Source organism: Macaca nemestrina, chromosome 1, assembly GCF_043159975.1.
Source record: "Macaca nemestrina isolate mMacNem1 chromosome 1, mMacNem.hap1, whole genome shotgun sequence".
In the NCBI taxonomy this organism is placed as follows: domain Eukaryota; kingdom Metazoa; phylum Chordata; class Mammalia; order Primates; family Cercopithecidae; genus Macaca; species Macaca nemestrina.
The window spans coordinates 186,339,381-186,362,777 of record NC_092125.1 but is presented as its reverse complement, the minus strand read 5'-3'; the positions used below and the strand labels follow the sequence as shown (position 1 = coordinate 186,362,777).

General features: G+C 40.4%; 1 protein-coding gene across 2 annotated transcripts in view; it reads left to right on the top strand.

Moving 5' to 3' along the window:
• LOC105494990 (cytidine/uridine monophosphate kinase 1) overlaps window positions 1–22,876 on the top strand; it is a 45,237-nt gene extending 22,361 nt beyond the window's left edge. Inside the window, exons 2-6 of one of the 2 annotated variants that reach the window (XM_011764095.2) lie at window positions 10,789–10,935; window positions 16,679–16,831; window positions 18,691–18,767; window positions 18,976–19,072; window positions 20,741–22,876. In XM_011764095.2, the coding sequence (XP_011762397.2) occupies window positions 10,789–10,935; window positions 16,679–16,831; window positions 18,691–18,767; window positions 18,976–19,072; window positions 20,741–20,782 (516 nt within the window). In that variant the 3' untranslated portion in view covers window positions 20,783–22,876. The remainder of the gene's footprint in view (window positions 1–10,788; window positions 10,936–16,678; window positions 16,832–18,690; window positions 18,768–18,975; window positions 19,073–20,740) is intronic. The other variant, XM_071093514.1, reaches the window with a different exon arrangement.
• The last annotated feature ends 521 nt before the right edge of the window (window positions 22,877–23,397 follow it).

The following is a 23,397-nucleotide window of genomic DNA, read 5'->3' as shown; positions in this document are numbered from 1 at the left end:
CCACGGTGCCCAGTCACTCTTAGGAGGTCTTAAACCTAGTAGTGTAGTCCCTGTTTTTAGGAGTGTGTTCTTCAAGAGATGCTTCTAGTTGTGACATCTAATAATGATATTTTGCTGTGGCTGTTAGTATAGTATGGTATGGTATAGTATAGTATAGTATAGTATAGTATAGTATAGTATAGTATAGTATAGTATAGTATGTGTAGATGTCATTTTTGGTAGCATACATATTATTTCTGTTTTATAAACAAACAGATCTAAGAAAGATTAAATTACCCACTGTCACACTGGGTTGTGACAGAGTTATAAAACTTTAGTTTTAGTTATAAAGTCTTAAGCACTCTAGTTCAGTGTTCTGAATGTGTGATTTCCTGTAAGGTTCAGGTTCTTGTGATCTTTGCTGAGTTCTTTGTGTTTCCCTAAATGTATTTCCCCATTTGGTTGATAATTTTGCAAATGCTCAAATGTTATGTTTGCTTAATACTATTATTTGGAATTTTGTCTCCTTTGTACATTTTTCTGGTGTTGATTCTTAAATTCAAATAAATTCTAGTTCCTAAAGAGCACCTGAGATATTAAAATGTGATTACTTCATGATGAGGTTCTTTACATGTTGCATTTTCAAGCAGTTGAATCTTTTTGGCCAACTTTCTTGCTTTTGAAATTCCCTAGGTGAATGATACCCTCATTTTAATGTTATTTACCTTTTTATAATAAGAAAGAAGTACAGGCTGGGTGCTGTGGCTCACGCCTGTAATCCCAGCACTTTGGGAGGCTGAGGTGGGCAGATCACAAGGTCAGGAGATCGAGACCATACTGGCTAACACAGTGAAACCCCGCCTCCACTAAATATACAGAAATTAGCCGGGCGTGGTAGTGGACACCTGTAGTCCCAGCTACTTGGGAGACTGAGGCAGGAGAATGGCGTGGAGGCAGGAGAATGGCGTGAACCCAGGAGGCAGAGCTTGCAGTGAGCTGAGATTGCGCCACCGCACTCCAGCCTGGGCGACAGAGTGAGACTCTGTCTCTAAATAATAAAAATAAAAAATAATAAAGAAGTACAGTTTGGCCTGTTTAGTGGTTGTTAAGAAACCTTTCTTCCTTTTTTTTTTTTTTTTTTTTTTTTGAGATGAAGTCTTGCTCTTTCAACCCAGGCTGGAGTGCAAAGGCATGATCTCAGCTCACTGCAACCTCTGCCTCCTGGGTTCAAGCGATTCTCCTATCTCAGCCTCCTGAGTAGCTGGGATTACAGGCGCCTGCCACCATGCCCAGCTAATTTTTTTGTATTTTTGTATGGATGGGGTTTCACCATGTTGACCAGCCTGGTCTCGAACTCCTGACCTCAAGTGATCCACCCGCCTCAGCCTCCCAAAGTGCTGGGATTACAGGCATGAGCCACCGCACCCAGCCTGAAACCTTTCTTTTATAAGGAGAAATAGAAGAGGTTAGGGCTTCATCTGAGTGATTTGATGTATACAAAGATTCATGTTACCTTTGCTGTGTGCCTTTCTCCAAGTATTCTCTTAAGAACTGAATTAACTGATTCCTAGGCTTTTAGACCACCTGCAACAATATCTGGGTTGTAGTGATACATGAGAGACTTAAGATATTGCTTCTTCCTAGAAATAAGATGAGTATGTAACTTGTATGTTCTACAGTGACATTAAGAATTTATCATTTAATTAACAAGACTAAGTGAGCATTTCCTAAGAGTAACAAGAGCTCTGTGCCTATCCATTAAATCTGGAAGTTTCCAATTATTGTGTCTGAGCTCCTGGACTTCCTGAAGGTTTCTTTTTTTTTTTTTTTTTTTTTTTTTTTTTTGAGACAGAGTCTCGCTCTGCCGCCCAGGCTGGAGTGCAGTGGCGTGATCTTGGCTCACTGCAAGCTCCGCCTCCCGGGTTCACGCCATTCTCCTGCCTCAGCCTCCCGAGTAGCTGGGACTACAGGCGCCCGCCACCTCGCCCGGCTAGTTTTTTTGTATTTTTTAGTAGAGACGGGGTTTCACTGTGTCAGCCAGGATGGTCTCGATCTCCTGACCTCGTGATCCACCCGTCTCGGCCTCCCAAAGTGCTGGGATTACAGGCTTGAGCCACCGCGCCCGGCCCTTCCTGAAGGTTTCTAAGCCTGGTCTTCATCTTTGATCATTTTCCATTCCTTCTATTGTAGGGAATGCAAATTGATTCAAAATGGCTGAGATGAATTAAAATAAATAAAAATACTGGAATTGACCAATTACAGAATAAAATTAGACGGTGAAAATTCCAGTGTACTTTTTCTATAGGGTCCATTTGGCATGTAAGTCAGATACTCTAATCCTCTATTATCTGACAAACCATCCGTAAAATGTTAGAGGGACATCCAGGCCTTACACAGATGAGGAAACAATCTCTTTAGTGACTTCTAACCCACTCTTAAGTTTTATTTATTCTATTTTCTTGCCATTGCTTCTGAAGAAGCAACTTCCCCAAGCAGACAGTCATCAAGTCATTAAAGACTTTAAGTTATGCAAATATAAAGAATTGCGTTTATTAATTAGTAGTGAGGCTCAAGTCATTTTATAGATGCAAGTCACTATTGCATTCTTTGTTAATATAACCATTTTACATCCTCTGTATCAGCACATTGCTTGGCACTTTGTAGACAGCAAATACTTACGGATTTACAGTAAGTTGAAGTGTTTCCTGAATTAAGGTTTTCTTACATGGATGTTGTCATCCAAAAGACCACCAGGATGGCTACATAGTAGAAAGAGGAGCTTTATTGGTGATATCAGTTTGCATACTGGGTAGAGAGTCTCTGGCATAGATTGTGCTCCATCTTTGAGGAGGAGACGGGCAGGTTGGGTTTTACACTTCACGTGGTCTAATATATAGTAGTCTTAAATATGAAGCCGGTTTGGGAGAAAGGCTATACATATTTACGAGGGGAATTGGGCACATGTGCAATGGATAAACATATATGTAACATTCATCCCATGTTTACTTTGGGGTGGGCTTTTAGCGTTAAAATAAGGTGGAATTGCTGGGTGCGGTGGTTCACACCTGTAATCCCAGCACTTTGGGGGGCCAAGGCCGGCTGATCATGAGGTCAAGTGATCGAGACCATCCAGGCCAATATGGTGAGACCCTGTCTCTACTAAAAATACAAAACTTAGCTGGGCATGGTGGCGCATGCCTGTAATCCCAGCTACTCTGGAGGCTGAGGCAGGAGAATCGCTTGAACCCAGGAGGTGGAGGTTTCAGTGAGCCGAGATTGTGCCACTGCACTCCAGCCTGGGCGACAGAGCGAGACTCCGTCTCAAAAATAAATACGTAAATAAAATAAGGTGGAATTTGGCTCTTTATGTCAAAGGGCAAACTATAGGACACAAAGAGAAGTTTGTGTGCAACCTCTGTAAAGTGGCTGAAACTGGCTTAAGATCTGCAACTGCATATCAGAAAAGAATGTTTCTAAGGCTGGTCCTCTGTGCAATCACAGTTATAGTGGTCTGGGTTGTAAATCAGAGTTAGGAGGGGTCTGATAATTTGCAAGAGTGTGATTTTTTTCTTGTAGCTGTAGGCATTTAGAAATTTGCCTTGCCAGCCAGGCCCTGAATCCCGGACCTGTAAACAACTTTTGTTTCCTTAACCTTAGGGTCCATCTTAGTTGATAAAGGGATGTCTATTTTGGTCTTTCAGATTACAAGGGAAAAAACATTGAGGAAAATGAAATGAGGGAAATGTTGTAATTGTCTGCAGTTCAATGGATTATATCCTTCCTTTTACTCCTTTCCAGGATATAAGCTTTTAAAATATTACTTTTTTTTTTTTTTTTTTTGACCGAATTTTGCTCTTGTTGCCCAGGCTGGAGTGCAATGGCGCGATCTTGGCTCACCGCAACCTCCGCCTCCCAGGTTCAAGCCATTCTCCTGCCTCAGCCTCCTGAGTGGCTGAGATTACAGGCATGCGCCACCATGCCCGGCTAATTTTGTATTTTTAGTAGAAACAGGGTTTCTCCATGTTGGTCAGGCTGATCTTAAACTCCTGACCTTAGGTGATTCACCTGCCTTGGCCTCCCAAGGTGCTGGGATTACAGGTGTGAGACACAGCACCTCGCCTTTTTTTTTTTTTTTTTTTTTTTGAGACAGAGTTTCTCTCTTGTTGCCCAGGCTAGAGTGCAGTGGCTGTCTTGGCTCACTGTAACCTCTGCATCCCAGTTCAAGCGATTCTCCTGCCTTAGCCTTCAGAGTAGCTGGGATTGCAGGCACACACCACCACGCCCGGCTAATTTTTTGTATTTTTAGTAGAGACAAGGTTTGACCATGTCCAGGCTGGTCTTGAACTCCTGATCTTAGGTGATTCGCCTGCCTTGGCCTCCCAGAGTGTTGGGATTACAGGCATGAACCACCGCATCTGGCCTGGAGATAGAGTTTCACTCTTGTTGCTCAAGCTGGAGTGCAGTGGCGCGATCTCGGCTCACTGCAAGCTCCATCTCCCGGGTTCAAGCCATTCTCCTGCCTCAGCCTCCCTAGTAGCTGAGATTACAGGCGCGTGCAACCACGCCTGGCTAATTTAAAATATTACTCTTTAATTAGAAAAAGAAACATGCTTCACGCTAATTTGGAGGTTTTCTGCAAAAGCTTTCTACTTAAGAAAATATTTAGCTTCATTGAGAACTTCCATACTTTAATATGTGGATTTGCGATGAAATATGCATGGTCAAATGCAATGCACACATTTACAGATACTGTGAGTGCAAACTAAAAATGAGATTAGGAATCCACTAGCAATTTAAGTCAGATGTTATACTCAGCTTTCTCCCGCTAGACATAATTTTTTTCTTAATGATAAGCTTCCTTTAAGAGTGATTACAGGAAAAACCCTTTTTTCTAACCTCTATAGGTGGGACTGGAAGAAATTCTAAAACGTTGGCCAGTAAATATCTGGGCAGTGTATTCTTACAGTCAAAGGAAACTAAATTCCCCAGGGATGGCAGGTATTTTTTTTCTGGAAAATCCTTATCAGATGTCTTATTTACATTACAGATGTTCCTCAACTTAAAATGTGGTTGTGTAGTAAGTCAAAGTGTGTTTTAAACTTACAGTACAGTATTTTCAGTTTACGATGGATTTGGAGGTAACCCCCATCATAAATGAGGAGCATACTGAATATGTATGCTTTCACACCATTGTAAAGTCGAAAAATTGTAAATTGAACCATCTTCAGTCAGAGATTGTCTGTAATTGGTAAAAGTACTATTAGAGCTGTTTTGAGGTCAGGTGTGGTGCCTCAGGCCTGTAATGCCAGCACTTTGGGAGGCCAAGGCGGGCGGATCATTTGAGGTCAGGAGTTCAAGACCAGCCTGACCAACATGGTGAAACTCTGTCTCTACTAAACATATTAAAAAATTTGCTGGGCATGGTGGCGGGTGCAGTAGTGGGCACCTGTAGTACCAGCTACTTGGGAGGCTGAGGCAGGAGAATCGCTTGAACCCTGGAGGCGGAGGTTGCAGTGAGCCGAGATTGCGCCACTGCACTCCAGCTTGGGCAACAGAGTGAGACTCCACCTGAAAAACAAACAAAAAACCAGTCAGGCACGGTGGCTCACACCTGTAATCCCAACACTTTGGGAGGCCGAGGCTGGCGGATCATGAGGTCAGGAGTTCAAGACCAGCCTGGACAACATGATGAAACCCCGTCTCTACTAAAAATACAAATATTAGCTGGGCATGGTGGCGGGTGCCTATAGTCCCAGCTACTTGGGAGGCTGAGGCAGGAGAATCGCTTGAACCCAGGAGACAGAGGTTGCAGTGAGCCGAGATTGCACCACTGCACTCCAGCCTAGGTGATGGACCAAGATTCCGTCTAAAAAAAAAGAAATGTTTTGAAACAGATAATAGACTTACATAAAGTGTTGCTGGGATATTGTGGGCTCTAAAGCTGTTGTTTGCAGCAGGCACCAGACTGGTGCATCTGGATGACTGCCTCCCCGCCGCGCCATAGTACCTGCAGCATTTGGGGGTGTTTGGGTGAAGGTAGATTGTTGACAGCATGTAACCAGCATTTAGATTTTAAGGCTCTCTCTTTAGATATGGGTTCATGGCAAAAAAAAAAAAAAAAAAAAAGATTTTAAGGTTTAGTAGTCTTATGGAGAATGCAACATAACCTTAGTCTTCAGTGCTTCACAGATGTCAATCTGAAGGACACCTAATAGTTTTATATATATATAAAATAAATATAAAAATATATATATAATATAAATATATTTATATAAATAAATATATATAAAAAACTATAGATGTATGTGTATATATATAGTTTTTTTTTTTTTTTTTTTCTGGGAGGGGGGACGGAGTCTCGCTCTGTCACCCAGACTGGAGTGCAGAGGCGCAATCTCGGCTCACTGCAAGCTCCACCTCCTGGGTTCACGCCATTCTCCTGCCACAGCCTCCCGAGTAGCTGGGACTACTGGCGCCCGCCAGCACACCCGGCTAATTTTTTGTATTTTTAGTAGAGACGGGGTTTCACCGTGTTAGCCAGGGTGGTCTCGATCTCCTGACCTCGTGATCCTCCCGCCTCGGCCTCCCAAAGTGCTGGGATTACAGGCGTGAGCCACTGCGCCCGGCCTATATATAGTTTTATATATTCATATATTTATATATATTTAGAGACAGCAAGACTAAAAAACATAGAAGTTAATATAATGTATAATATATAAATTACATTTTCATATATTATACAATTTATATCATATAACTTATGATATATAATATATAAAATGTGTGTGTAATATAGTATATAATTTATAATATATGTAATATAGTATAAAATTTATAATATATTATTATATATTAAAAATATAAATATATGGCTGGGTGTGGTGGCTCACGCCTGTAATCCCAGCACTTTGGGAGGCTGAGGTGGGCGAATTACCAGGTCAGGAGATCAAGACCATCCTGGCTAACATGGTGAAACCCTGTCTCTACTAAAAATAAAAAAATTAGCCGGGTGTGGTGGCGGGCACCTGTAGTCCCAGCTACTTGGGAGGCTGAGGCAGGAGAATGGTGTGAACCCGGGAGGCGGAGCTTGCAGTGAGCCGACACTGCACGCTAGCCTGGGCGACAGTCTCAAACAAACTATACACACACATATGTATATATGTGGAGGTTATAGGGAGCTGAAATCGTGCCACTGCACGCCAACCTGGGTAACAGAGTGAGACCCTGTCTCCAAAAACAAAACAAAAAAAAAGTGAGAGAAATTGAACAAGATATAGTTTGAGATTTGACCCCATAAAGTTGTCAACATTTGCCTAGTTGGAGTAAAATAGAATGCCATTTTGTACTCGTTGTGAACATGGTGCTTTTTTCTCCCTCCAAATCTTAGTGCATGATCCGTAAAGGTTATTGAATTGTTTTTCAACTTCTTAAAGGAGAAATTTCAGTTAAAATTTTAGGCACTTATTCTAAGTGAATTGAGTGTATATATTTGTCACTAGAAAATTACTATCTTTAGGCCGGGCATGGTGGCTCATGCCTGTAATCCCAGCGCTTTGGGAGGCCGAGGTGGGCAGATCACCTGAGGTTAGGAGATGGAAACCAGCCTGGCCAACATGGTAAAACCCGTCTCTACTGAAAATACAAAAATTAGCCAGGCATGGTGGCGCCTGTAATCCCAGCTACTCGGGAGGCTGAGGTACGAGAATTGCTTGAACCCGGGAAGCAGAGGTTGCAGTCAGCAGAGATGGTGCTCCAGCCTAGGCGACAGAGCAAGACCCAGTCTGAACAACAACAAAAAAAGTTATTATTTTTAGTTCAATAGTAGCTTATAATTGTAGCTACAGTATTTGTAAGTTGCTGTGGCTTTGAATGTTGCTCTTAAGACTGTTGTTAGTTACCCACTAAGTTTTAATTGCAAGGAAATTTCAGAGAATGTGAAAAAGTTTTGGTTAAGGCTGGAAAATATCTATTCTTGCTTTCCTCAAAATTGGCTTCAGTGATTACTTAATGACAGCAGAATGCTTTGAAAATATGCTCTTTAAAGTCTAGCTATTATTAAAATGCCATAATAATTTATATGTAAGTGATAGTTGCTTTTTTGTTGTTGCTGTAACTGTGGTAAGAGGAAAGCATTATTAGCAAAATCCTTAAGAAAAATATAGTATAAAAAGCTGGTAAATAGATAATTTACAAAAATGGAATGTGAATGAGAACATGAGACACCTGTGTATAGGTTTGACATCTTTATATTCATTTGAATTCTTTGTTTCCTTGGACTTTGCAAGTAAGGTGGTTTTTTCTTTTTGACAAACCGTATAGTAATAATTATTATTATTATTTGAGATGGAGTCTCATTCTTTAGCCCAGGCTGGAGTACAGTGGCGTGATCTTGGCTCACTGCAACTTCTGCTGCCTGGGTTCAAGTGATTCTCCTGCCTCAGCCTCCTGAGTAGCTGGGATTACAGGCATGAGCCACCACGCCTGGCCCCTAATTATTGTTTGTAAATTAAACAAATTTTTTTGTAGAGGCCGTGTGCTGTGGCTCTTGCCTATAATTCCAGCACTTTGGGAGGCAGAGGTTAAGGGATTGCTTGAGACCAGGAGTTTGAGACCATTCTGGGCAACATAGTGAGACCCCATCTCTATAAAAAAATTAAAATAAAAATTAGCCGGGTGTGGTGGCACATTCCTGTAGTCCCAGCTACTCAGGAGGCTGAAGTGGGAGGATCGCTTGAGCCCAGGAGGTTGAGATTGCAGTGAATGGTGATTGTGCTGCTGCACTCCACTCTGAGTGAAAGAGCAAGACCCCATCTCAGTCAATCAATAAGTAATAAAATACAACAAAAAATAAAATTTTTTGTAGAGACGAGGTCTTGCTGTGTTGCCCAGGCTGGTCTTGAACTCCTGGCCTCAAGCAGTCCTTCTGCTTTGGCCTTCCAAAGCACTAGGATTATAGGCATGAGCCACCATGCCAGCTAAATTATTTTTTAAAAGATTATTTGTATATATCTACAATTTCCAACTAGTTTCTCATTTATTTATTTATTTTTTTGAGACACAGTCTCACTCTGTTGCCTGGGCTGGAGTGCAGTGGTATGATCACGGCTCACTGCAGCCTGAATCTCCCAGGCTCAGGCAATCCTCCTGCCTCAGCCTTCTGAGTAGCTGGAACCATAGGCATGCACTACCACGCCCAGCTAATTTTAAAAAAATTATTCATAGAGATGGAGTCTCCCTGTGTTGCCCAGGCCGGACTTGAACTCCTGGTCTCAAGCAATCCTCCTTCCTTTGCTTCACGTGATCCTCACTCCTTGGCCTCACTAGCTGTTGGGATTATAGGCGTGAGCCATCACCTAAAGTGATACCAGACCCAACACCCATTTTAATGCAATATAAAGCTTGCAAAATTGAACTCTCCCATGTCAGGAAGCAAACTGTGTTCTAATTTCTAAATTACTAACTGGGCTTCTAAATGTATCTGTTCATACAGTAGAGCATTACAGAGTGCTCTGTACATTGTTGGTGTTTCACTGAGTGTTTGCCATTGTTTAGTACTGTTTGTCTTTCCATTTATTCAATATTACCATATGCTGTAATCACTAGACCAGAGTAGAGCATTCGGCAAGCAAAGAGTTCCAAGTAGGAGTCAAAATAAACTGGGAAATAAAATTGCCATAAAATTTTGTGGATAGTAGTTGAAAAATGCTTTTCTTTTTTTTTTTTTTTTTTTTTTGAGACAGAGTCTTGCTCTGTCACCCAGGCTGGAGTGCAGTGGCCGGATCTCAGCTCACTGCAAGCTCCGCCTCCCGGGTTCACGCCATTCTCCTGCCTCAGCCTCCCGAGTAGCTGGGACTACAGGCGCCCGCCACCTCGCCCGGCTAGTTTTTTTTTTTTTTTTTTGTATTTTTTAGTAGAGACGGGGTTTCACCGTGTTAGCCGGGATCGTCTCTCGATCTCCTGGCCTCGTGATCCGCCCGTCTCGGCCTCCCAAAGTGCTGGGATTACAGGCTTGAGCCACCGCGCCCGGCCTGAAAAATGCTTTTCAAAAAGGGTCTCTAGTAAGTGGGAAGGTAGGTCACACCTCATTTTTTATAAAGTTCTTTCTGCACCCAACTTTCAGAAGTTTGTGTATACTCAGTGATTAAAGTAGGCATTTATAAATGGTGTGGGAATAATTTTAAATTGAGTTTAAGGAGTTAAACAGTTTTGTACTTATTTCTATTTTCTGTAAATGATGGGAGTTTTTTTAAAAAACCTTTAATAAAATATACTTTTGATCATTTCTTCTTCTGTTTTTTTTTTTTTGAGACGGGGTCTTGCTCTGTCACCCAGGCTGGAGTGCAGTGGTGCGATCTCGGCTCACTGCAAGCTCCGCCTCCCAGATTCAAGCCATTCTTCTGCCTCAGCCTCCCGAGTAGCTGGGATTACAGGCACCCGCAACCACACCTGGCTAATTTTTTATATTTTTAACAGAGACAGGGTTTCACCATGTTGTTCAGGCTGGTCTCGAACTCCTGACCTCATGATCCACCCACCTCGTCCTCCCAAAATGTTGGGATTACAGGCATGAGCCACTGTGCCCAGCCAGGATATATTTACATGAACATTATAACTATGAAGAATAAAGATACCCATTAAGAAACTGGATTATGTGAAATATCTTAAATTTTTCTTTATTATTTAACATACAAGCAAAACTTATTTATTATAGAAAAATTAGAATATAGAAATTGATACAAAGGAAAAAAGTATAATCCCACCACTGGGTTGAATGAATTCTGATATTTTTCTTATGTGTGCTTCTTCCAGAAATATGGCTACACACACCTTTCTGCAGGAGAGCTGCTTCGTGATGAAAGGAAGAACCCAGATTCACAGTATGGTGAACTTATTGAAAAGTACATTAAAGAAGGAAAGATTGTACCAGTTGAGATAACCATCAGTTTATTAAAGAGGGTAAGGAGTGTGAATGAATGCCAACCAGTTCAAACCAGCGAGGAAACAAGAAATTAAATTTACCTTTTGGCCAGGCAGTTGCTCATACTTGTAATCCCAGCACTTTGGGAAGCCAAGGCAAGAGGATCACTTGAGGCTGGGAATTCAAGACCAGCCTGGACAACCTAGTGAAACCCCATCTCTACAAAAAAATTTTTTTAAAAGCCAGGAGTGGTGGCATATGCCTGTAGTCCCAGCTGCTTGTGAGACTGAGGCAGAAGGATTGCTTGACCCCAGAAGTTCAAGTCCAGCCTGGGAAACATAGTGAGACCTCCTCTCAAAAATAAATAAACAAACAACATTAATAATAAAAATAAATCCACCTTTCATGTGTGTAATGAAAAATATCAAAAGTTTTGTTTTGTTTTGAGACAGTGTCTTTGTCACCCAGGCTGGTGTGTAGTGTCCTGATCATAGCTCACTGCAGCCTCAACCCTCCAGGCTTAAGCCATCTTCCCACCTCAGCCACCTGAATAGCTGGGACTACAGGTACATGCCACCACACCCAACTAATTTTTTTCTATTTTTTGTGGAGACAGGGTCTCACTATGTTGCCTAGGCTAGGCTGGAACTCCTGGGCTCAAGTGATCCTCTCACCTCGGCCTCCCAAAGTGCTGGGATTACAGGAGAGAGCCACCACATGTGGCTCCGAGTATTGAATTTCTTGCTTGTGGAAGGTGGTTATGCTTGAGAATGGCAGAACTAGAAACTTTGCTTTCACCTGGGAAGAAATCGGACCGTGGCAAGGATTCTCTACTTTGATTTAGGATCACCTGTAGCTCAACTTAACATCCATTTATGTGCACTTGGTCCTTTCTTCCCAACATTCAGACAGTTACTCTCTTCCATTTCTGTTTCTTCTTTTATCCTCCGTCCCCTGCTCCCTTTTCTTTTTTGCTTTCTTTTGTTCTTTTTTGTTTTGTTTTGTTTTGAGTTAGAGTCTCACTCTGTTGCCAGGCTGGATTACAGTGGCGCAATCTTGGCTCACTGCAACCTTCGCCTCCCGGGTTCAGGAGATTCTCCTGTCTCAGCCTCCAGAGTAGCTGGGATTACAGGTGTGCACTACCACGCCCAGCTAATTTTTGTATTTTTAGTAGAGACGGGGTTTCACCATGTTGGCCAGGATGATCTCGATCTCTTGACCTGGTGATCTGCCCGCCTCAGCCTCCCAAAGTGCTGGGATTACAGGTGTGAGCCACCGTGCCTGGCCCCTAAACCTCTTTCTTTCTTCTTTCTCGTGTTTTTGTTTTTTGTTTTTTGTATTTTGGAGATGGAGTTTCGCTCTGTCGCCCAGGCTGGAGTGCAGTGGCACCAACTCGAGTCACTGCAAGCTCCGTCTCCTGGGTTCACGCCATTCTCCTGCCTCAGCCTTCCGAGTAGCTGGGACTACAGGTGCCCACCAACATGCCCGGTGAATTTTTTTTTAAAATTTTTTAGTAGAGACGAGGTTTCACTGTGTTAGCCAGGATGGTCTCGCTCTCCTGACCTCATGATCCACCCTCCTCGGCCTCTCAAAGTGCTGGGATTACAGCGTGAGCCACAGCGCATGGCCCTTCCTCTTTTTTAACCCACGTCCTTCTCATCATTGATGTTCGCTCAGCCATGGTGTCTACTTTTCTGGTGCATCACCAGCTTCAATGTGAAATGCTAAGACTTAATAGCTTTCAAAACTAAAATATGTCACATCTGAGGCTTGGTGCAGTGGCTGATGCCTGTAATCCTAGCACTTTGGGAGGCCGAGGCAGGGGGATCACTTGAGGTCAGGAGTTCGAGACCAGTCTGGCCAACATGGTGAAACCCCGTCTCTACCAAAAAATATAAAAAATTAGCCAAGTGTGGTGGCATACACCTGTAATCCCAGTTACTCGGGGGGCTGAGGCAGAAGAATGGCGTGAACCTGGGAGGCAGAGGTTTTGGTGAGCTGAGATCATGCTACTGCACGCCAAGCTGGGTGACAGAGTGAAACTCCATCTCTTAAAAAAAAAAAAAAAAGTCCAGGCATGGTGGCTCACACCTGTAATCCCAGCACTTTAGGAAGCCAAGGTGGGTGAATCACGAGGTCAGGAGTTCAAGACCAACCTGGCCAACATGGTGATACCCCATCTCTACTAAAAATACAAAAAAAAAAAAAAAAAAAAAATTTAGCCAGGAGTGGTGGCAGGCATCTGTAATCCCAGCTACTCAGGAGGCTGAGGCAGGAGAATCACTTGAACCCAGGAGTAGAGGTTGCAGTGAGCCGGGATCAAGCCACTGTACTCCAGCCTGGGCAACAGGGCGAGATTCCGTCTCGAATGAATGAATGAATGAATGAATGAATGTATGTATGTCACATCTGAAAAACAGACACCTTGTATTTACTAGGTAACTTTTCATTCTAGATTCCTAAAACTATAATCATTAACAGGTATTTTCACATATAAGAACAGTGAGGAAGAAAAAGAAGTGCAATATTGGGAACAACAAGAAATAGCTGAAGCCTGATGGAAAAGAGCTATATAAGCATCTGGTTGGAACTAAAGACATTGGGGATGAAAAGTGGCTCATAAACACTTTCTTACATCTTGTCTCAGAGGTTGAAGTAACCTGCTTCCATTGCAAAATAAACAAATCCTCTCTCCCCATTCCCTCTCTCTAATGTCCTTTCTCTGCTCTATAAAGCAGAGAAAGCATTGTGAAAGAGCAGACTATATGGTTTTACTTTTTCACGCTCTACTTTTTAACCCTTTGCAGTCAGATTCTGTTTCCATCTCCATTGCAGCTGCTCTTGCGTGTTACCAATGATGATCTCTATCAAATAATACTTTTAGTCATTATTTTTCTTGTAGTATTTAACTCTGATCAGTCTGTTTGAAAATCATTCCTCTTTTGTTCTTTATGACAGCATCTCTTTTTCTTCTCCCTACTGAGTGACTGCTATTTCTCAATCCTCTTTAATAGTTATTCTTTTGCAAGTTTCCAAAACCATGATGCTTCTCAGGGTTTTATACTTGGTCTTCTTCGGCTCTCATTTTATGTGTTTCTTTCTGGATGGTTTTAGCCATACCCAAAGCTTTCACTATGCTAATGTTGCTAAAGTCTATAGCTCTAAAACAAAATGTTTGTTTTGAATTCTAGACATATATTTTTAATTACCTAACTACTAGACCTCTATCTGAATGTCTCACAAGTGTCTCAAAATCAGCATGTCAGAGGCTGAGTGTATTGTCTAAAATGTGATCTTCCTTTACTTCCTGTCTTGCTTAATGGTTCTACCATCTACCTAGCTATTCAAGGCAGAAATCTGGGAATCAATCTATATCTCCTGCCTTTTCCTTACTTTCCCAAATCCATTCAGTGAGCGTATCTTTCCAATTATCTTTCTTTTAATCCTCTTCTGTTAGTCTCTTCTCTATCATTACTATCACCTTAGTTCACATCCTCTTTTTTTCTTTTGTTTTTTTTTTTTGTTTTTTTGTTTTTTTGAGGCAGAGTCTCGCTCTGTCACCCAGGCTGGAGTGCAGTGGCACAATCTCGGCTCACTGCAACCTGCACCTTCTGGGTTCAAGTAATTCTCTGCCTCAGCCTCTTGAGTAGCTGGGATTACAGGTACCAGCCACCATGCCCAGCTAATTTTTGTATTTTTAGTAGAGATGGGGTTTCACCGTCTTGGCCAGGCTGGTCTTGGACTCCTGACCTCATGATCCACCCACCTTGGCCTCTCAAAGTACTGGGATTACAGGTGTGAGCCACTGCACCCGGCCACATCCTCTTTTTTTCTTACCTGGACTATCAGTAGAGACTCCTAGTTAGTCTTTTTGCTTTTAATCCATCTTTATACTGACTCCTAGTTAGTCTTTTTGCTTTTAATCCATCTTTGTCCCCTTCTGATTAATCCTCTTCAGTGCAGTCAAAGTGATTTTTTTTCTAAAAGGCAATATGAGCCTGTTATTTTACTGCCTAAAATTCTTAAATGTTCCTCTATTGCTTCCAGAATAACACTCAGACTCCTTGGTGTCCCATACAAAGTTCTTCATGAGTCTTACTCCTTGCTTACTTTCCAGTCATGTCTCCCACCACTCTCCACACATATCCTAAGAGTCAGTTGTGCCGGCTAATAGATTCATTTAAGCGGTTTTGCTTTCTCATTTATATTTCCAGTTTCCACTATCTGGAGGACGCTGATCCCTATCTGCCTACACGTGCCATTTCATTATTCAGGATTCAGTTCCACTGCCACTTCTTTGGAAAAGCTTTCTTTGGCAGTTTCCTTGCAATTTGTGCTGACTTCTTTGTTTTACTATAGCATCCTTTGCATACTTGATTATAGAACTTAGCACATGTGTGTATACATATTTGTCATGCACTCAACTGTGACTCCCCCCAGGGACAAGAGTCATGACCTTGCTCTTCATGTTCCCTGATGGTAGACCTCGAATGAGTATATGCTGAATGAGTATGATATTGATGTGCGTTCTTCAGATATCTTCCACTACCATAGTTGTGGTAGAAAGGCTATAGCATTCTGCTGAAGTTTTGCAAATATCAAAGAAGCTAGATGATAGGTTAAAACCAATTCTCAGATAAAGGGATCATGGGTCCTGACAGCCATTGTTCTTGAGGAACCAGAGAAGTTTGAACATGGAGAGTACTGAATGTCAGTTCGTTTTGGAATAGAGGCTCCTCTAAGGTTTATTACAGTTGTGTACTTGCGCTTATCCTGTGGTGATTGAAGTGGCAAGGATTTGGAGATTAGAGATTTCTGTCTCATATTTACATATTCCCACATTCTACCTAAATTCACGCTTTGGAAGAGGATGGTGAAATGGGTTGTTCTTGCTATCTTTCTGAATGTGTTCTTTTGTTCCCTTTGTTTTGGGGCAGCCAGTGACATTTGGGTTTAATTAGCTTCCATTAAAAAGTATTTTATCGGCCGGGCGCGGTGGCTCACGCCTGTAATCCCAGCACTTTGGGAGGCCGAGGCGGGCGGATCACAAGGTCAGGAGATCGAGACCACGGTGAAACCCCGTCTCTGTAGTCCCAGCTACTCGGGAGGCTGAGGCAGGAGAATGGCGTGAACCCGGGAGGCGGAGCTTGCAGTGAGCCGACATCGCGCCACTGCACTCCAGCCTGGGTGACAGAGCGAGACTCCGTCTCAAAAAAAAAAAAAAAAAATATTTTATCCTACATTAATAATTAATGCTAATGGTCTTTTATATTTGTCCAAAGCTTTGTGTTGTTGGACTTGAATTACATGAATAGCAGAGTTGAGCACCTGTAGAAGTAATATACTTTCCACTACAGCAAAACGACTTGGGAAGAGCAAAGGGAACACAAGACAGGGTCTCTAGTTGCTGAAGCAAAGATAATGGTTAATGGTTATTTTCCTCTTATTGCTGCTTTTATTGCTTATTTATAACTTTGTGAATGTGTATGTGAAAGTAACATACACTTAACTGTAGAAAATTTGGAAACCATAGAAAAAAATTGTGTGTAAAATAATGAGATGGTTGTGAGAGGAGCACATACCCATAACCACACCAGCTTGAGGCAACCATGTTAATACATTGATAGATTTCCTTCTAGTCTTTTTTTGCTATGTACCCTCCACCCTTTACTTAGGGTTTAAATAATAATAATAAAACAAACACCCATGTATACACTACCATGCTTGAGAAATTTCATTTTGTTAATGTAGTATTGAACCTAAATCTTCTTTTTCCTTTAGGAAATGGATCAGACAATGGCTGCCAATGCTCAGAAGAATAAATTCTTGATTGATGGGTTTCCAAGAAATCAAGACAACCTTCAAGGTTGGAACAAGACCATGGATGGGAAGGCAGATGTATCCTTCGTTCTGTTTTTTGACTGTAATAATGAGGTAATGAAAATCTTCATCTGCCCACATAGGCTTTAAGCAACTGTTAGTCAACTATTGGAAAAAAACAAAGGAATTTTTTAGTTACATTTTATATTGGCAGCAGTGTTTTTTGAATTGGTGGATTGGATGGACAGAATAGCACTGTCTTACTGTTGGAGTATTAAAAACTATTTGGCATTGGCTGGGGAGCTAAATTTTCCTTTATTTTCAAAATAACAAGAATCAGTTTTGATTTTTAAAAAATAAGAACTGACATACATAATAATATTAGGTAAGAAGCTGAACTACTTTCTTAGGTAGACATTATTATCAAAGAGTATCTTGCCTTAGGGTGTTGTTTACTGGAAGAGAAACACGTTTCTGAGAAGTTGGGAAAACTTTCTGTTTTAAAGAAACATACAGGGCCGGGTGTGGTGGCTCACTCCTGTAATCCTAGCACTTTGGGAAGCCAAGGCAGGCGATCACCTTAGGTCAGGAGTTCAAGACCAGCCTGGCCAACATGGTGGAACCCCGTCTCTACTAAAAATACAAAAATTAGCCTGGTGTGGTGGCACACGCCTATAATCCCAGCTACTTGGGAGGCTGAGGCAGGAGAATTGCTTGAACTTGGGAGGCAGAGGTTGCAGTGAGCCAAGATTGCGCCACTGCACTCCAGCCTGGGCAACAGAGCAAGACTGTCTCAAAAAAAGAAAAAAAAAAAAAGAAATGTACAGGATAGCCTGATTTGTCTTAAGAGTGAAATGATCTTGAAAAAAGCAAAAAAATGTACTTTTCTTTCTGGTAGTTCTAATAATGAAGTCAGACATACTTTTGAATAACTAAATACATTTCTCAGAATCATTTAATTAAGAAGCCTGAAGTAGTTAGTACCTTGAAGGAAGTTGATTGTTCTTAGGTTGAACTGTAAATGTGCCTCTGGTGGAGAGACTTGCTGCGGCCTTTGCGTTATTTTATTTTATTTTATTTTATTTTTATTTTATTTTATTTTATTTCTTTTCTTTTCTATTTTATTTTATTTGAGATGGAGTCTCACTTTCTTGCCCAGGCTGGAGTGCAGTGGCATGATCTCCGCTCACTGCAACCTCCCAGGTTCAAGCAGTTCTCCTGCCTCAGCCTCCCAAGTAGCTGGAATTACAGGCGTGCACACCACGCCTAGTTAATTTTTGTATTTTTAGTAGAGACAGCGTTTTGCAATGTTGGCCGGGCTTGTCTCGAACTCCTGACCTCAGGTGATCCACCTGCCTTAGCCTCCCAGAGTGCAGAGCCTCCCAGGGATTGTAGGCATGAGCTACCATGCCTGGCCTTTTGCATTGTTTTAAAACGCAACTCTCGTCTTCCAACCCCCAAAAATATGTTTTCATTTACCCTTCAAAGTTAACTTTAGAATGTTACCACAGCTTTATAACTAAGGAATGTTTATTCACAATTAACAAGGGATGCTTTATTCAAATGCAAATATGTTGACTCAAATATTTGGAAATTTATGGAATTATCAAAAAGCAGGCAAAAATGAAACAAAATTTGAGGCATGTAATTCATACCTAATAAGTTAATAATAGATCTGAGCTGGGACCATACACATACAGATCTTTTTATTGCAGTTTGAAAAAAAATACACAGGAAAAACTGAGTCATGAATGAATTCTTATTATGCTCTGTACTTATTTAACCTAGTTTATATAAATTGAACCACATGTTTAATTTTAAAAGGACTTTGCATGTTGATTAATGAATTAGACACACTGGGTTTATTGCAGGGGTTTTTTTGGTCATCTCTTTAAACTCTTGTTTTCTTTTCAGGTTAAAAGAATGGCAAATTCATATCTTTATGTTTTTGATAACTTTATATCTCTTTTTAGATCTGTATTGAACGATGTCTTGAGAGGGGAAAGAGTAGTGGTAGGAGTGATGACAACAGAGAGAGCTTGGAAAAGAGGTACTTTGCAGTTTTTACATACAACCACTTCAATCCCAGACCTGCCCTATTTGGTATAGGAAAAAAAGAGTCACATTTAAACATGTAAAATGGCTTGTTTAAGATGTTAAGTCAATCGGTCGGGGCAGATCCAGTGTTCTGTGAGCTCTTCTATAACATATAGAAGAAAGGATAGATACCTAGAACCTTGCAATATTTACTTTTGCAGAATTCAGACATACCTTCAGTCAACAAAGCCAATTATTGACTTATATGAAGAAATGGGGAAAGTCAAGAAAATAGATGCTTCTAAATCTGTTGATGAAGTAAGTGTTCCTAGCCTGTCTTTAAAAAAATATGTCAAATAAAAACGTGATTATTTGTTTTGGGGTAGGCAGGAGAAAAAGAAATACTATCACAGATTAGTTAGTTTTTCAAGACACTGGAAGCCGGGCATGGTGGCTCATGCCTGTAATCCCAGCACAGGAGTTCGAGACCAGCCTGGGCAACATACTGGGACTCTGTCTCTTAAAAAAAAAAAAAAAATGAAAAGAAGAAACTGGGGACTAAATGAAAAATTAGGGTTTTTTTCCTATCTGAGTAAAACCTAAAATGAGGTTTACAACTTCAAACTTGTTCTTCATGAGAAATGGGTGGTTTATGAATTCTGAACTTGCTCCCAAGCACTAGAAAACTGGTATTTTAAGAAATGTGAGTTGGATCACATGAATGGCAAGTCATCTAGCTCAAGAGCTCCAGGCTTCTTTCTTCTGCCACAGAACAAATAGCACCACAGGTGGAAGGTTTCCATGACTTACCACTTCTCTCTTTTTTCATAAATAGTGATCTCTGAATTGTGGTTTGCAAGCCCAACAAAATTTCTAGTGTCTCTTTTTTTTTTTTTTTTTTTTTTTGAGACGGAGTCTCGCTCTGTCGCCCAGGCTGGAGTGCAGTGGCCGGATCTCAGCTCACTGCAAGCTCCGCCTCCCAGGTTCCCGCCATTCTCCTGGCTCAGCCTCCCGAGTAGCTGGGACTACAGGCGCCCGCCACCGCTCCCGGCTAATTTTTTGTATTTTTTAGTGGAGACGGGGTTTCACCATATTAGCCAGAATGGTCTCGATCTCCTGACCTCGTGATCCGCCCGTCTCAGCCTCCCAAAGTGCTGGGATTACAGGCTCTAGTGTCTCTTAATGAACCTAACCTCCCTTTCCCCGATTCCCTGGATCTTCATCCTCTTATAGTCATAAGATAAAAAAGAATGGCCCAGGGGAAGAAGATTCAGGGAATCTTTTTTTAATCCATTCACACTTTGTATAGAGGTGATGTAATACATGAGAAAACTGTGTTTTAGAATCAGAACTAAGAAGCCACTTCAGTTTATATTTTATCAAATTATTGGTAGCCTATCAAGAATATTTTGTCCTAAAAGCACTAATTGAATGTAATATAGTCATAATTTTATATGTATTATTTATATAATATTACTGTCTAAAGTAAAATAGATGAAACTAAGCATGTGATTTTAAAAAATGAATCATTTTGAAAATTAATGTAAATTTGATTTTTTTTATGTGAACTTGTTTGGAGATGGAGTCTTTATTTTTTATTTTATTTTATTTATATATATATTTTTGAGACAGTGTCTCGCTCTGTTGCCCAGGCTGGAGTGCAGTGGTGTGATCTCGGCTCACTGCAACCTCCATCTCCTGGGTTCAAGTAGTTCTCCTGCCTCAGCCCCCTGGGTAGCTGGGCGCCTGCCACCACACCCGGCTGATTTTTGTATTTTTAGTAGAGAGGGGTTTTGCCATGTTGGCCAGGCTTGTCTTGAACTCCTGACCTCAAGTGATCTGCCCGCCTCGACCTCCCAAAGTGCTGGGATTACAGATGTGAGCCACCACACCCAGCCAAATTTGATTATTTTTAATAAGAACTTAACTGTATGGTATTTTAACAGTGCCTGTTTTTAAAATTATTATCATCTTTTTCCTTTACAGGTTTTTGATGAAGTTGTGCAGATTTTTGACAAGGAAGGCTAATTCTAAACCTGAAAGCATCCTTGAAATCATGCTTGAATATTGCTTTGATAGCTGCTATCATGACCCCTTTTTAAGGCAATTTTAATCTTTCATAACTACATCTCAATTAGTGGCTGGAAAGTACATGGTAAAACAAAGTTAATTTTTTATGTTCTTTTTTTTGGTCACAGGAGTAGACAGTGAATTCAGGTTTAACTTCATCTTAGTTATGGTGCTCACTAAACAAAGAAGGGTATCAGCTAGTTTTTTTTTTAATTCAAAAAGAATATCCCTTTTATAGTTTGTGCCTTCTGTGAGCAAAACTTTTTAGTACGCATATATATCCCTTTAGTAATCACAACATGTTAGGATTTAGGGATACCCGCTTCCTCTTTTTCTTGCAAGTTTTAAATTTCCAACCTTAAGTGAATTTGTGGACCAAATTTCAAAGGAACTTTTTATGTAGTCAGTTCTTGCACAATGTGTTTGGTAAACAAACTCAAAATGGATTCTTAGCAGCGTTTTAGTATTTATCAAATAACTGACCATTTACTATAGAAAGGTGAAAAAACTTAAGCTTTGTTTTACTACAACTTGTACAAAGTTGTATGACAGGGCATATTCTTTGCTTCCAAGATTTGGGCTGGGGGCACTAGGGGTTCAGAGCCTGACAGAATTGTCAGCTTTATTCTGACATAATCTAAGGGTATGGGGCAAGGATCACATCTAATGCTTGTGTTCCTTATACTCTGTTATATAGTATTATTCATGATTCAGCTGATCTTAACAAAATTCCTAGCAGTGGAACCTTGAAATGCATGTGGCTAGATTTATGCTAAAATGATTCAGTTAGCATTTTAGTAACACTTCAAAAGTTTTTTTTCTTTGTTCTCTAGACTTAATAAAAGGTTAGGATTAATTAGAAGAAGCAATCTAGTTAAATTTCCCATTTGTGTTTTATTTTCTTGAATACTTTTTTCATAGTTATTTGTTTAAAAAGATATAAAAATCATTGCACTTTGGTCAGAAAATTAATAAATATATCTTATAAATGTTTGATTCCCTTCCTTGCTATTTTTATTCAGTAGATTCTTGTTTGGCATCATGTTGAAGCACCAAAAGATAAATGATTTTTAAAAGGCTATAGAGCCCAAAGGAATATTCTTTTACATCAATTCTTCCTTTAAAAATCTCTGAGAAATTTGTTTTCGCCTTACTTTTTTTTTCCTCTGTCACCAATGCTAAGTGGTATCCAAGATTCTTAATATGAGATTTAAAATCTTAAAATGTTTCTTATTTTCAGCACTTAGGTCATTTGGTACACAGGGTCAAATAGGGCAAATAATTTTGTCTTTGTATAATTAGATTTGATATTTAAAGTCACTGGAAATAGGACAAGTTAATGGATGTTTTTATATTTTAATAGAATCATTTCTATGTGTTATGAAATTCACTTATTAATGATAAATTTTTCAACATACTTGCCATTAGAAAACAAAGTATTGCTAAGTACTGTAACATACTGGCCACCAAAATTCGTATTGAGATTATCTTGGTTTCTTGTAAGAGATAGGAATGAGTTCTTACCTAGTGTTGCAGTCCAGCAAATACAGAGGTGGTTTAATCAAACAACTCTAGTGTGAAGCAAGAGTAAAGACTAAGGTTTTGAGAGCATTCCTACTCACATAAGTCAAGAAATCTGTCAGATAGGAATCTAAGTATTTATAGCGAGATTGTGAAAGCAACCTTAATGTTTTGAAGGACTGTTGAGACTAGGTGCTTTGCTTCCTTTCCTCAGATATCTTTCTGTGGCATTTGAGAACAGAAACCAAGAAACACGGTAATTACTAAATTATGAGGCTTTGCTTTTTGTTTGCTTTTAAGTAGAAAAACATGTTGGCAACATTGAGTTTTGGAGTTGATTGAGGTAATCAGACTTAACTAGTTTTGTCATTCCATTTGTTAAAGATACAGTCACCAAGAATTTTTTGAGTTTTTTGAAAGACCCCAATTTAAGCCTTGCTTATTTTTAAAAATTATTTCCATTCAGTGATGTTGGATGTATATGAATTATTTAGTAAATAATCTCAATAAATTTTGTGCTGTGGCCTTTGCTATTTGTTGGTTCAGATTTCTGTTCTCTAAGCATATTGAAGATCAAGAAGTATCCTATTTAATATGTGGGTTCTCACACTACAAAAGCAGAGTTCAGGACTGTCGATGCAAAGAGTCAAATTCTGTAAAATATTTGAAGATATTTATTCTAAGCCAAATATGAGTGATGAGTGGCTTGTGACACAGTCCGCAGGAGATCCTGAGAACATGTGCATATGGTGGTCGGTGTGCAGCTTGTTTTTATACATTTTAGAGAGATATGAGACATCAGTCAATACAGGTAAGATGTATACATGGTTCAGTCCAGAAAGGTGGGACAACTGGAAGCAGGAGTGGGGAAAGCTTCCAAGCCTTAGGCAGATTCAAAGATTTTCTGATTGGCAATTGGTTGAAAGAGTTTCTGTAAATAGAAAGGCATGTCTAGGTTGATACAGGGTTTGTTGGAGACCAAGGTTTTATCATGCAAATGAAGACTTCAGGTAGCAGGCTTCAGAGAAAATAGATTGTAAATGCTTCTTATT